Consider the following 14983-nt stretch of genomic DNA (forward strand, 5'->3'; position numbering starts at 1 on the left):
TCCATATCATGGAATGCTAAGCAATAATAGAGCTATAACATTATGGAGCAAATTTAAGTCAGATGACTTTCCTAACAAGCAGAAAAATTCAAGGATAGAAGGTGTTGCCTCAGGAAGGACAGTGCCCGAGCCTGGAAGTGCACAGAAAGGGCTCCTGCTGGCTAGACAACCCTGAAGACCCTTCAGTCCTGAGATTATATACTATTACGATTTAAACCAGGTTCTTTTGCTAATTAAATGCTAAAAATATAATTTTCTTGGTAAAAAATGGAAATGCCAACATTTTCCTTCCATCCAATCAAATCTGTAAATTTGAGTGCAAAGATGAAGCATACAATCACAAAAGATACTTTTAGGTGACAGATGACCAGTAATACCTTATTTGGTAAATGCTTGGTGTGTTCTATTTCTTCAGAAACCAAAGCAAAGCAATATGAGTTTAGAGTCTTATCAGTCCTGAGAATTAAAGCACATAGCCTAGCAGGCCTATGTCTGTAAGACTTGGAGATTTTTCTCCTTTCAGCTCTCTGAATTTTTATGTTTACCTCAATAGAAATACATCTACATGGTATATAAATCAAATTCCCTCTATAAAAAGTCAGAAGTACATATCTCACACAGTGACTATGTGTAGGAATGGTTGGTTGGGAAGTGATTTTGTTTGATTTGGACATTGAAAAGCAAAGGCCAAAGGCTTGAATTCGACCCATGGCTTAGCCCCCTAGTCCTGCGATTCATCCCAAGGTACCGACCCCCTGATTGTTTTCTCACTTGTAAAGTGAAGATAATGACACGTGTCCTGCTTGGATCCTATAGGGGCCCATTGTAAGAATTAAATGATGTAATGATCAAATGACATAAAAGGACTATCTGAGTGCAGAGTGCCATATACATTTTAGGACATCGTGAATCTCTAGCTTCTAACGTATTTCTACCCTCTTTTCAAAAGTATTGGTATTAGTTGGGTCATCACAGAGTTATAAAAATCCAGCCTAAAATTCCTCCTGTGTGGCGTAGGCAGGCACGTTCCTACAAGTTAGCAGTAAGTCGGGCCAGAACGTCCAGGTAGATGAAGAGTAATCTAGGTCAGGCATGCTTCTGTGTCCTTCAAGGTCTACAGGGAATCAAACACAATGAACTACTTGACTCTAAGGTAATGTTTGGAGGCACAGATGCTGAGCAGGTGACTAAGCTATGCATGCAGAGAGCATTTCCAATTTTGCTTCTCGTCACCCTTTCCCTCTATCCCACTCCCGCCTCTGCCAAAATTCACTGTTGTTTGGAGCCATCAGGCAAAATCCCTCCCACAGGCCTCATGGATGAAGCCACTTTATAACCATCAACCTGTAAAACCTTATCTGCCTTTACAAGCTGGAAAGTGCATTTTTCTCAAATAAATGCTTTAAAATTTACATCAAAGTAATAATGCCAGTAAAATGAAAAAAAAAAACAAAAACGGCCCTGTTTGAAAAGACTGAGACAGCAGCATTCAGAGCAGGATCTATGGCCTCCCTGTCCCAGATCCCACCAAGCCTAGTGCCTCGACACTGTGAACTGTGCCCAGGATGGTCCACTCCACTGTTATCTTTGCCAACATGTTACCTGAACTTACAGCATAGGGACCCTTGAAAAGTGTAACAGCAAGAAATATAACAAGAACGAACGTGACACAAGTCAGACAGAGCAAAAGATCACCAAGTGCTGCTGGCAAGGTCTCCTAACTCCCACCCTCATGGTTTTAAATATAGATTTTTCAGCCCCTTGTATACACTTTCCTCAACTCTCTCCATGTTAATTTCTCAAGCAGTAGCTAGAAGTAGTGCTAGAGAGAGCTTCAAGGACCCTTTGAGCACTGCCTGAGTCTTTTGAAGATCTTAGATCACAAAGGACAATGCTCGTGGTAGATGTTCTCATTCCTCAACCTGTTTAGAAGTTTTGGTTTTCTTTTCACAAAAATAGAGCTTGTTGTACACAGACTCTAATAAACAGAAAAAACCTGAAGAGGGAGGCCTATGCGGTAAAGAAGAATGTCAACATGGACTGTGCCTAGCACATCACTCTCAGAACAATGCCATCCTCCCTCTTTCTGCAAAAGGAGGTACCCAAAGGCATGGGCTGGCTTGTAGTCCAGGGATTCTATGAGTATCAGACTTCTTGGGGCACTTCTCAGTACCGGTGGGGGTGAGCAGTCCATTAGGGATAGAGAGGAAGGGACATATCTTGATCACTCTCTTAAGGTCATCCAACTAACTCCGAGTTATGTTCTTCTTCGCCATGCAGCCTCCCAATCTACATTTGCCTCCCAGGTAGATCTGCATGATGGAGGAAAACTCTCCAGCCAAACAATGTGAGCAAGGCTTCCACCCTGCTGGCAGCAGGAAGTGGTGCACCGGCAACTGGTTTATCCCTCAGCCCCTGTGGACCTGGTTGGCATGGACTAGTCCACAGAGCCCCTTCATCCTAGAGAATGGACAGCATCCACTTGGGAAGACAGAACTGGATTCAGACCCCTGAGCAGCCTGGCCATTCTTTTACTGCATCTGTGTTTTATGGAACTACTTCTGAGTTCCCACAGATTTTGTCAAACTTTATATTTTGAATATATATAATTCCTCAGGGGACTGTCAATCTATTTTTTCCTATCTACCTCCCTCAGTCTTACTTTCTTCCAGCCCAGATGTGAGGTTCATAAGAACAGAGATCATTCCAATACATACACACACACACACACACACACACATATAAGTATGCAGGCATGTTTATATATACATATATAAAGTTTGACAAAAACTTTATGTATATATGTATATATACATGTACATATGTACTATATATATATATATATATATATATATATATGAGAGAGAAACAGACAGGGGTCTTCAAAGCTTCAGACAGTTCTGGTCTATAATGAACAATTTACTGAAATTTTACTTGTATATAAAATTATATATTTTGTTTTTATATATGTGTATTTTAAATTCAGATAGATTTATTCTATTTAACTCAACCTCAACTTCTGTACTGTCATGAGTACCTCAGGCCTTTCACAACCTCACATGTGTGATCGCATACCATTTATTACTAAGTCAAACCTTTGTGTTTTGGATTCTTTTCCGTTTGATAATGCACAGCTTTTCTGAACAGATGTTAACCGAGACATTAAATAATATAAAAACACAAGTGGATGAAGAAATGTTTGTAGGGTTCGTAAGATCTGTGCACATTACCAGGGTCACCTTGGCTTGGGTAGTTCCGTGGGAATTTGGGTTAGGTTGGTGTTTTAATGGTAGAGATGGGGTGGGTGGGGCGGGACAGCCAGTGGGCGCATGGGATTAGAAACCCACCTCCTCTTTCCGGTAACCCTGCGCCCCTCTCCATGGCTGGTTCATGCTTACTTCTCACGGAGATCTCGCACTTGACTGGGCTTGAAGCCAGGAGCTGACTGGGAGCAGGGGCTCGTGGGAGCCGACAGTGGACTCTTGACGCTCTGTACCGAGTGCCTGCGGCTCCTCCTGCGGTCCAGGGCCCGGTGCTCTCCCGCGCCAACACCGGAACACACGCTGGCCCTCCTCCGGTCCCGGCGCCCGCTGGCGGGTGGCTCTGCTGTCTCATCACCATCCTCCTGCCGGAGTGCCACCTGAAAAAGCAGAGGGCACCCACTGCAAGGTCAGCCTTGACATCCCTTCACAGTGCCTAGGTGTGACTGTGCCTTTCAGGCTCGCTCTAATGAGGATTTAACAGTGTCTTTTCCCATCCTGCAGCCTCAGCTTCTCTGCAGTCTTCGCAACCACACGTCTCAGTGCCGTCTGTAGACTGAAAGGTGCTTGCCACTGTGTATTTACCCAATCAAATGAATAGCTAGACAGTCTGCATATGTGAGCCACAAAAATATATATCAGAAATAAACTTGACATCTAGGATAAAGGGTTTTTCCCACCTAATTTCCTCTTAAAAGTGATGCGTATTTGTACAGAGGAATAATTGGTTTGCACTTTGTCAGATAGGCTTGCATGTAGAAGCCTGAGCCAATGGTATCACTTATAAGTTCAGAAAAAGCTCTATTGTTATAAAATCTCTTGGAAATTCTATTTCCTAAAGGTTCCCTCTTCAGTATAACTACAGAACAAAGAAAGAAATTATGCATTTGTTTAATCACGTTTATTATCTCAACTTTAACACTTTAAAAGGCATTCTCTGGGGAAAGTTTGAGAGTGATTATGTACCTAACCAATGACAGTATTTTAAAAATATTTCCAGCCAATTACTTTTTTCTTCATTTTGAGATGTAAAAATTCTAGACCATTTGAACTTATTCTGACCTGAGGTATTGATTCTGCTTCTTATTAAGCACACATTTGGAATGATAAGATTAGGGGCTAATGTAGAATTCAGATATTTCTAATTCCTTGCCTAACCTCAGAGATCCAAGGATCAAATAGCATTCTGCTCAGTTCCTTTCAGAGAGGCACACAGTGTGTATAAAGTGAAATCCACTTTAACTGCCTTTTGTCAAGGAAGACAGAGACGATCAGAGAGTTTAAGTGAGGAGAAAAATCTGGAAAAATTATCAAAACACCACCATAAAATGGAATTCAATGAGGGCTTTCTAAAGTTCAGATCCTCAACAAAACATCTATCTCCTTAAAAAAAAGAACAGAGTGCATGAAGGGGTGAATAAGGCACAGAATCCCAGTAGAGCCAATGGCAGCCTTGGGCTTGGCAGTCAGGAACAGCATAACATGAAATTTGGGGCTGGCATTCACTCATGGTTTTGTTTTTACAAGAAGAATCCTAGAATGTGGCCGAACCCTCAGAGACATCTTAGGAATGGCCAGAGAAAAGGCCACAGACTATGTGGGCCCTTGTACCAAGAAGTTTGGGCTTCATCCTGCTGGCCATGAAGAAGGTTTTTCATTCATTCACTCATTCATTTATTCACTAAATCACTCACTCACTATTGCTTGTTTTATTCAACAGAGGAATGGCATAGTCATAGCGGATTTTCAGGAGGACCACCTTGTTTTTAGTTGCAGAAAGTTAGGAAGGAGGAGAGAGCAGAGAAGGCCCCATGGGATGTAGCCCCTGCTGGATGCCAACCTCTCTAAACTCTGCTCTCAGCTGCTCTCCTAGGTCTTTCCCCTCCAGTCACACCAACCTCCTTTCAACCCTTCATACCTGCCAAGCTGGAGCTCCTGTACAGCTCTTCTCTGCGTTACTGTCTCTCTTTAGGCCATCATCTCAGAGGGGCCTTCCTTGCCCGCACCTCAGTTTCTCATCCCCCCTCATCCTGTCTCTTTTCTTCATAGACATGCTCACAGCCTCAGATTTGCAGCTTGTTCTTGTACTTGGTCACTGTCTGCACACCATTAGAATGTGCACTCCCTCAGGGCAGTGTCCTTGTCTGAGTCACTGCTATGTCTCAAAACTTGGAATAGTGTAGATACTCAATAAAGTTCTGCTGAACCAAGTCATAGAGGAACTAATGAATGAAAAGATATTGCAATAATGCAGGCAAGAAATGATGAGGGCCAGAGCTAGAAGAATAGAGAAATAAGTGCAGTTTTCAGCAATCAGACTTTTAAGTGTGGGGACAGAAGAATGAGAAAGAAGTCCAGGAAAGCTCCAGGTCTGTAGCTTGGGAGATTCTGTTATTTGCAGAGGTAGTGAAAGGAACGGGTTATACCGGATTTTTGTTTTTGTCATGTGAGAAAAATAAAGGATTCATTTAGTGCTGGTAGCATGTCATGTGCAGCTTCCAGACGGCCATGTCCCAAATAGTCAGAGGTCCCCCAGCACCTTCTATGTCCTTCTGTACCATCATATTTAGCTGCTGGGAGAATCGGCTATCTGTTCATCTTAGACTACAGAATGAATGTTGGGCCAGAGACAGATTTTGTATCTCTGTATTTTCAGATCCAGAAGAGTGTGTGGGCCCCATATAATGGGCCTCAAATGAATGAATGTAATACAAGAAGATAAGCAGGCAGAGGGGCAGGTAGCCATAGGCCTTTGCAGAAAGCTCAGTATCAAGATATCGGCCACCAAGGCTGCGGAACTCAAATCATAGGGCAGACCATATAGACTGAGAGAGGAGGTCTGATAAGGAAATCTCAACACAGGAAAGGATCTAAGGATGAACAATCAGAAAGGTACCCTGGAGACACTCATAGACATAGCCACCAGGAGTGCACTGCACAGAAGCAATGTACAAGAGTGGTGTCATGATCACCAGCATCATTTTAATCATGCTAGCATAGCAGTGATGCATCAACTGATAAAAATAGCAAACAAAAAGGAAAGAGAAAAGCAGGGAAAAGATGAAGGGAAGACCAATTTTACTTGTATAAAAATCCTAAATAAATGAGTATCAAACAGAATTCCAACAGCACATTTTTAAAAAGAACAAATCATAGCCAAGTGGGTTATATTCCAGGAATGCAAGGATAGTTAAAGGATGAAAAGAAATGAAATAAATACCCAATTCGAAAATCTAGAAAAAGAACAACAAAGTACACTAAAAGAAAGTAAAAGAAGGAAATTATAAAGATAAAAATCATTTAGTTATAAACAAAATGGCAATGTAAATCATACACAAATCAAAATTATTATTTGAAAACATACAAAGAAATATACAAAACACTAGCTGATCCAGAGAAAAAGGGGAGAAATTACAAAAAGTGAGAAATAACCAAGGGAAAGTAAGTACTAAAACAGAAGAAATTAAAAACATTCAAAAGAGACTATATATTTCTTTGCCAATGAATTTTAAAATTCAGATAAAATTAATTTCCTAGGAAATATAATTTAGCAAATATAATCTAAGTAAAGGTAAGAAATTTAAACAGACCAATTTCTATAGAAAAAAATATAGTTATTGAAAATTTCTTCCTGACCCTAAACACACACACACACACACACACACACACACACCACAATTTCCCAAGGAAATTCTATCAAACTATCAAAGATCAGAGAAAAAGGCTGAGAAAAAGAAGAAAAATTTCTAAATATTTTTACAAAGCAAGAATAAAACAAATACCTATACATAAGAAGTATTGCGTACACACACACAAAGAAAAGTATAAGACCACTCATGGTAGCATCTGTTTGTCATGGCAACAGAACTGAAAACTGGCCAGACTCCATTAAAAGAAGAATAAATAAATTAAGTATGGCAATTTTATGATACTTTCTATCAGCAGTGAAAATGAACAAACTAGAAAGCCACATAACAACATGAGTAGGTGTCAAAAACACGAAGCAAAAGAGAAAATGATATCATTCCTTTTATAAAAAGTTTCAAAACAGACAAAATTCAACATGTTGTTTAGCCATACAGACTGGAATGAAAGAGTTAAAACAGCTGGCCTGTGATCTTTTTCACTCCTTTTATAGGAGAGATGCTTCTGAGGAAAGAAAAAAGGCAAGTGACCCCACCTAATCTCTTGTAAATATGCTAATAGCTAGACCACCTAATAAACAGACTAATGATATTTGCTAAAATGAGAGTTCTTGTTTCTGGAATGCCCCTAGCAGGATGTCCCTGGATAAGGATTACTTCTATTAAATAGACCTAGGATTTACAGAGTTATGAGCCCTGGCTCTCTGGGCTCTGTAGTAGAGATGTTTCATAACCAAATACTACCCACTGGGCGAGGTGACCTGTGAACCTCATTTGGAGACTTTGTCTATTGTTCTGGGTCAGAGGGCACATGTGTGATGCATAAAGAAAGGACCTGGCAGTCACAAGAGATGTCCCAGATCACTCTCTGTTTCTCTGCACCTCTATTGCCTGTATTCTAAAAATTATTAGCATAGCTAGATACTGGGCAAGATCTCTGATTTGTCAATTCTGATCTGGAAATCTGATCCTTTGTGTTAGCTCACAGAATAAGCTATTTTCAGGTTAAATTATAAAGAAAGCAAGAGAATAGTGCTGGGAGAGAGTGGGATGACACCAGAGAGGGCTACGAAGGACACTTCCAAGTTACTGGTACTGGTCTTATTTCTAAAAGCTAGCACACGCGGTATTAGGGTTGTCTAGAAAAATGGAACGAACAGGATATACGGGGAAATTTATTATAAGGAAGTGGCTCCCAAGACTATGGAGGCTGAGAAGTCCAAAGGCCTGAGAATCATGAAAGCCAGTGGTGTAAATTCCAGCTAGAGTTCAGAGACAGAAGGAAACCATTGTCCTAGCTCAAGACCACCAGGCAGAGAGCGTGAATTCTCTCTTACTCAGCCTTTGGTTCTAGTCAGGCCTTCAGTGGATTGAATGAGGCCCACCCACACTGGGGTGAGCGATTCCTTTTACTAAGCCTAACAATTCGAATGTTAATTTTATCCAGAAACACCCTCACAGACACACCCAGAACAATGTTTAACCAAAAATCTGGGCACCCTGTGTCCCAATCAAGTTGACGCATGAAATTAACCATCACAATGGGTGTTTATTTTATTGTTCTTTAAATGCCACATATGTGCTACATTTATGAATGACATGTGCCTGAAGCTAAAATATTAAGCAAATACAATTTGACAAAAGGAAGATGATGAATACGAAACAACTTTTGAAAAGTTTGGAATGAAGAGAAAGAGGGAGATGGGGAGGTAGTTTGGGAGTCAGATAGGCTGAAGAGCTGTGCCCTACAACAGGGAGCAGTGTCCTGGGGGAGGTATCCAGGCTACTTTTCAAAATTTTCTCCCAGTTGGTTCACTAATAGGAAATTCACCTGCATTTTGCTGTCTTTTGAAATACAGTGACCACATAGAATCCAATGCTGTGATTATCTAAGCCCCTGGTTGAGCAGAGTCTCAGAGATGGGAGTTCTGATGGGGAAAGGAGGGAAGAAAAAGGGAGGTATGTGTACTGGGAAAAGTCTGTCTTCTACCTTCATGTAAGCCAATTGCCTTTGGTCTCTTCCTTTTCCATCTTTAGGATCCTTACTTTATTCTTGCCTTACCCTATCTTTTAGGAGCCATACAAACACACCCCATCCACCATCCACTCACTTCCCAATGCCACATGCCAGTGACAATGAAACACAAAAGTCTGAGCAGATGACTGGTTAAGGCTTGGTTAGAGAAGATACCCAGAGCAGGGGCACAGAGAACTGAAACGCTAACCCTAATGCTAACCCTAACTCTAACCCTAACCCTTACACTAACCTTCTCTCTGTGCCCTTGCTCTGGGTATCTGCCATGGGAAAAATTAAGCTCTGACAGCAAATATCTCCATTCAGTTTCCCCTGATTTCTTCTAAGATCATATAAAGATTATTCTGTTTTATTCCTCAACTGGTCACTTATAATGACAGTCACTTTTAGGAAATAATGAGTTACATGTCAGTCTCTCCACTTCTACCCAGGGAAGATCACCATAGAGCCATGTAGCTAGGAAATACCCCTCCTAAGACTCTAGCCATGCACAAAAATTTATGAATAAAGCTGTTCATCATAACAGCATTTATAATTGCCAAAACTTGTAAATTATCTAAATCTGAAAAAAAGAGAGTAGTTGAATGTATTATGGTACATGCATACAGACAGAATATTATATTTCTAAAAAAATTAAGCTCTTGAAGAAGATTTATGACAACAGAAAATGGTTCTAACATGTTTACTAATAAAGATTCAGTACACAACACTGTTATCCCCATGGTTAAGAATATAAACCTACACATACTAAAAAGGCTAGAAAAACAGACTAAAATGTTAACCATGATTAGTAACAAAATCATGGTTGATTCTTTTTATACTTTTTGGAATTTTCCAAATATTCTTCAGTGAATACATGTTATTTTTATAAGTAGAAAAAGGAATTTAAAAAAAAGAGTTTAAAAATATATGAATAAGACTGATAGGTGAAAAGTAGAATGGTATAACTCATAGAATGGGAAAAATATATTAAATTTTAAATCTAATAAGGACCTAGTATCCAGAATATCTAAAGAATTGTTACAACTCAACAGCACCAAAACAACCCAATTTAAAAATGAGCAGATAGACGTTTCTCCACAGAAAATATACAAATGGCCAATAGGTGTGTGGAAAGATGCTCAACATCATTAGTCATCAGGGAAATGCAAATCAAAATGAATATTGCTTCATACCCACTGAGACAGCTATAACTTAAAAAGATGAACAGTGACAAGCATTGAGGAGGATGCAGAGAAACTGAAACCCTCATTACACTGATGGTAGATAGGTAAAATGGTGCAGCCATTTTGGAAAACAGTCTGGCTCTTTCTCACACAGCTAAAGACAATTATTAGATGACCAACAATTTCACCCAAGAAAACTGAAAAGATATGTCCACACAGAAACTTGCACACAAATGGTTGTAGCAACATTATTCATAACAGCCAAAAGATAGAAATAACCCAAATGTCCATCAAATGATGAATGGATAAACAAAATGTGATATATTCATCACGAAAAGGAAAAAAGTACTGATACATGCTACAACATGGATGAATCTTAAAAACCCGTTAAGTGAAAGCTAGTCACAAAGACCACACATTGGTTGCATTTATATGAAATGTCCATTTATATGGAAGAAAATGCAAATCCATACAGAGAGAGAGTAGATTAATGGTTTGGGGGTATGAGGTATAGGAGGCATGGAGGAATAGGGGGTGTCTGCTATTAGGTATGGGGTTTCTTCTCTGGGTGATGGAATATGATAGTGTGATGGTTATGCAACCTTATGAATGTATTAAAACCCTTTGAATTTTACACTTTTATTAAAATAGTTAATTTTGTGGTATGTGAATAATATCTAGGAGAAAAAGTGAATGTCCAAGGACAGCCTGGTTCATTCTGTTATTATGGGTAAGCTTGGGCCTAAAGGAATAAGCTTTCCTGTTCAAAGTCACACCACCCAAAACGAAACATGTCTGCAGATTCTGTCCTCCACTAGCCATGGAAGAAACAAGGACAACGAGGCTTAGCAACAAGGAATGGAATTTGCTACTACTTACAAATGTGCTCTAACCTTCGTTTAGAGTCCAAACAGTAGTCACATCAGATAAAATAACTTTAATAATGGGGCAGGGAGGGCGGGCGGGAGGGAGCATTCGACTTAAAATTAACCCACAGGGAACAGTTTGAACTCAAGTCAACAGGCCATAAAGGCATGAGGTGTAACCCAAAGCAAGGCCCACTTTGTGGGTGTATGACCTGTGCAACTTGTATGAGGGCTCCACGTTCATGCTCAGCAGGCTCCGGGCTTGGTGTACTGCTCTGCTTTCATCATCTTGAAATTCTTACTAATTTTAACTTTGAACTTGTGTTTTTAAGTGAAGTCCGATGGGACAATAAAGCGAGCATGTGCATGTGTAAAGAGGTACATAAGGAAAGAGGTACATTATGTATCTGCCATTCCTTGTGCCCATGAGCATAGAGCGTTGGTAGACGCACGATACATGGCAGATTAGTGAGACTGGAAGTGATTACCAGGTGAGTGTGTTGCACCTATGCCTGAGTAAGCAGAGGCACTGGAAGCTCTGGAGGCCAAGCTTTTTATGCAAACCAAAACTTGCTTTGAATTCAGAGAGATGGCAACCCAAGGGTGCTATCCTAACCTTTCTCACTGGTGTTACTTTCCCGTATTAGCAAACCACTTATGCTGAAATGATAACAGAAAAAGTAAAAAGATAGGGCAGCCCACAGTTTTTTCTTTTTCCTTTCAGCTCTTACTCATCAGTAAGTTGAAGGGAGAGTGTTGACAGAACGAACACATATCAAGAAGTGAAATAAAAATAGGTGAGTTAGTTTTGTACAGTGATTCCACTCTTCCAGTAGGAACAAAACGCATATGCATGCAGGAGTGACAACCAACAAATTGGGTAATTTTGCTGGTTCTGCATATAAATTAAATGCTCTTATATTTGCATTTTAAACTGGCATTGCACAATGTAAAGATGAAGAACAGTAACATTTCTGCTAATATTTTTCAACTTTAATTTTTCTTTCCTTATAATGATATTAAATAGCAAATAAAAACACCATAATGAGTAAGAAAGACTGCAGAAGAAAGCAAGAAAATGTTTAGCATCTTTAACAGCACTTTTTTCCTTGGCATTTTCATTTTGCACTGGGCTTTACAAATTATGTAGCTGGCCCTGCCTGATGTTCCACACCTGCGTATCTCTCTCTGTCTCTCTCAATCTTAAAGTGCTGTTGACAGAATGCATATACTTTAAAATAAAAGAGCAATAAATAACCAAGCAAGCTACCAAGTTTCTCCTAGATCAGTGCTTCTCCCACTTGAGTATGCATTAGGATCACCAGGAGGCTTGTATAACACACTGCTGGGCACTGAGTATCTGATTCAGCAGGTGTGGGCTGGGGACTGAGAACTCGCACTGTGAATAACTCCCAGGTGTTGTGAGTGCTGCTATACACTACACTCAGAACCAGAGGTTTAGAGTATGATTACCCCGGCCTTTGACATTTGTACAAGCTTTGTGATGCCTTACAAAAGGCATATTCTGTTACCTCATAAATGTTCAATTGCTCCACTAAGTCCAGGTCAGTCCCTTTCTTGTTCAAGTGCCTCTGGGACACGGCTGCAATGCCCAGCTCCTCCAGGCAGTCCACCACATCATAGAAGGTGTCTTGGTCTGGCAATCCTGACAATGTCTGGATGAAGAAAGAACAGGACATGGACATGTCTTAGAGAACTGTCTCAAGGCTCTCAAGGCATTTTTTGCATGGTAGCCCATGGCCGTAATTATAACAACATGGGAAAAGGCAAGGCAGATGGCAAGTTCATCTGAGATAAAAGTTCTTCAGTGTAAGCAGAATGAACCCCAAGATCCTATCCCATGTTACACAGGTGCTGTGTACTTCCCTCCCCTTGAGTGTAAGCAGGATACTCCCAAGATTAGGTTACAGGTTATATTACATAGCAAAGGTGAAGGGGTTTTACAGATCTCTTTAAGGTCCCAAATCAGTTGATTTTGAGTTAATCAAAAGGGAGAGCATTCTGGGTGGACCTGACCTAATCAGGCAAGCCATCTGAATGCATGCTAAGGCACTTCCCCCAGCTCAGAGACTAGAACAGTGATTGTCTTGCTGGCCGTGAAGCAGCAGCAAGCCACCATGAGTTCTACAGCTGCAAGGAAATGAGCTCTGCCAACAACCACAAAAGCTTGGAAGAGGACCCCAAGCCTCAGATGAGACTCCAGCCCCAGTTGACACCTTGACTGCAGCCTTGTGAGACTCTGAGCAGAGGACCCAATTAGGCAGTGCTGGACACCATCCCATGGAAGCTGTGAAAGCTGTGAGATGATAAATCTGTGCTGTTTTAAGCTGCTAAATTTGTGGTAATTTGTTACATGGCAATGGAAAATCGACATGCCCAGTGATCAGAAACTCATGTTAAAATCAATCTACCAGCAGCTGGAGTGATAACAATTTGATGATTCCCTTTTCTTCTAGTTTGGTAGGCCTTCCCTTGGTCTATGAAACTTAGGAAAACATGAGAAATTCCAAAGCAGCAACCCAGAGACAAATAATAACAACAACAATCTAAGAAAGGAAAAGCTGACTTCCCTTTGTATTCTGCCTCTCTTACAAGAGGATGATCTCACACAGGGCCTCTGCTCAGAACTGGAAGGGCCCTCAAAGGGATTTACTACAGCCCCTTATCTTATAAATGAGAGCAGTGAAGGCCAGGATAGAAGGGATTTGCCTGAGGTAACAGGAAGTTACTGAAGACCTGGGATAAACCCTGTGCTCAGACTGCTATTAGTCCCCCTGGAATCATTCTACCCAAATTATTCTGGCCTCCAATTTCAGACACAGGTCTTTACTTGCTATTTATTTCACTACTTTTGCATTTCTAAGCACCCTGCCTAATATTTCAAAATTATTGTTAACATGGCAACCTGTTTTGGAAGAGAAAAGACCAATGCTTTTGTAAGGATCATTTCAAATCACCAACTCCTATAATACTTCTATTTTTAAGCTACTAATATTGAAAAGAATGTATTCATAACAAAATACTGGCTTTTTCCTTTCTATGCTGAGCAAAATGGATACAACACACTGCTGCTGAGATCAGAAACAGAGGAAAAATAACTGGGATCCAATAGCTTAATTAGTCAGGGGCCCCAATAAAGACACAGAACAAGAAATTATGAACCAGTCAGAAGGTTTAATAATAGGTCCTCACACTTAAGTGGCCAAGTGTGAAAGCACATTTCCTGGGCAAGGCAGTCACCACGGCATTACCAGACACAGCAGTCCATTGCACTGCCCCCAGCTCCCAAAGCTAACTGAAAAAAACATGCACCCAGTGAAAGAAGCCTGTCATCAGAACGAGCTCATCCTTTGGTTTTAGGGAAAACTCTAGAACTTGTTAACAGATGAGGATACGGAAATCGCGATACCAAGGCCAGGGAAGGCTCACGTTGGGAGGTGCCCTAACTGACTGCTGACTCTGTCAAATACACAATTTGAGAAATGCAGTGAGTTGACATTTGGTGTTAGATTTAAAACTTTCTACACAACAGTGCAGGGGCCAGGATGAGGCACAGCATGAGGCCTCTGGCAGCCTTCTTGCCTCTAGGTTCCCCTTTCTTTTTTCCCCTGGTGAAAGTCCACTGAGGTTCTTTCTCTCAAAAGTTTACAGGGAAGTTGAATTCCTAGACCTAATCCCATCACTTTAACAAGCCCAACCATGACGAGTTGGAGGGGTTACTGTTAAATAATTAAACAAATAGGTCTATAGAACCAAATAGACTCACAGAGCCCTTGCTCAATAATAGGCCCAAAATTGAGGGAATTTAGAGGTAATTTGTCATTTCCACTGTGAAAACATGGGCTTGAGCCAAGACTGCATACCCCTACCTTTCATATGTGTGGCTACAGGGTAAGTGACCTTACGCTACAAACAAATGCAGCTTCCTTCTTCACCTGCATGGGAGGGGACTATACAGCCTAGAAACACATGTTCACCTTTTTAAGCTGTT

At 40.7% G+C, this 14983-nt stretch overlaps 1 protein-coding gene across 21 annotated transcripts in view; it reads right to left on the minus strand.

The window, feature by feature from the left end:
• FHOD3 (formin homology 2 domain containing 3) overlaps nt 1–14983 on the minus strand; it is a 422036-nt gene that overhangs the window by 138148 nt on the left and 268905 nt on the right. For 19 of the 21 annotated variants that reach the window (XM_039842750.1, XM_039842822.1, XM_039842795.1 and 16 more), the window contains exon 9: nt 12504–12647. In XM_039842750.1, coding sequence (XP_039698684.1) covers nt 12504–12647 — 144 coding nt within the window. Of the gene's footprint in view, nt 1–3398; nt 3641–12503; nt 12648–14983 lie in introns of all 21 variants that reach the window. The other 2 variants (XM_039842871.1, XM_039842880.1) reach the window with 1 other exon arrangement.

This window comes from Pteropus medius, unplaced genomic scaffold (genome assembly GCF_902729225.1).
Source record: "Pteropus medius unplaced genomic scaffold, Ma_sr-lr_union100, whole genome shotgun sequence".
Taxonomy (NCBI): Eukaryota; Metazoa; Chordata; class Mammalia; order Chiroptera; family Pteropodidae; genus Pteropus; species Pteropus medius.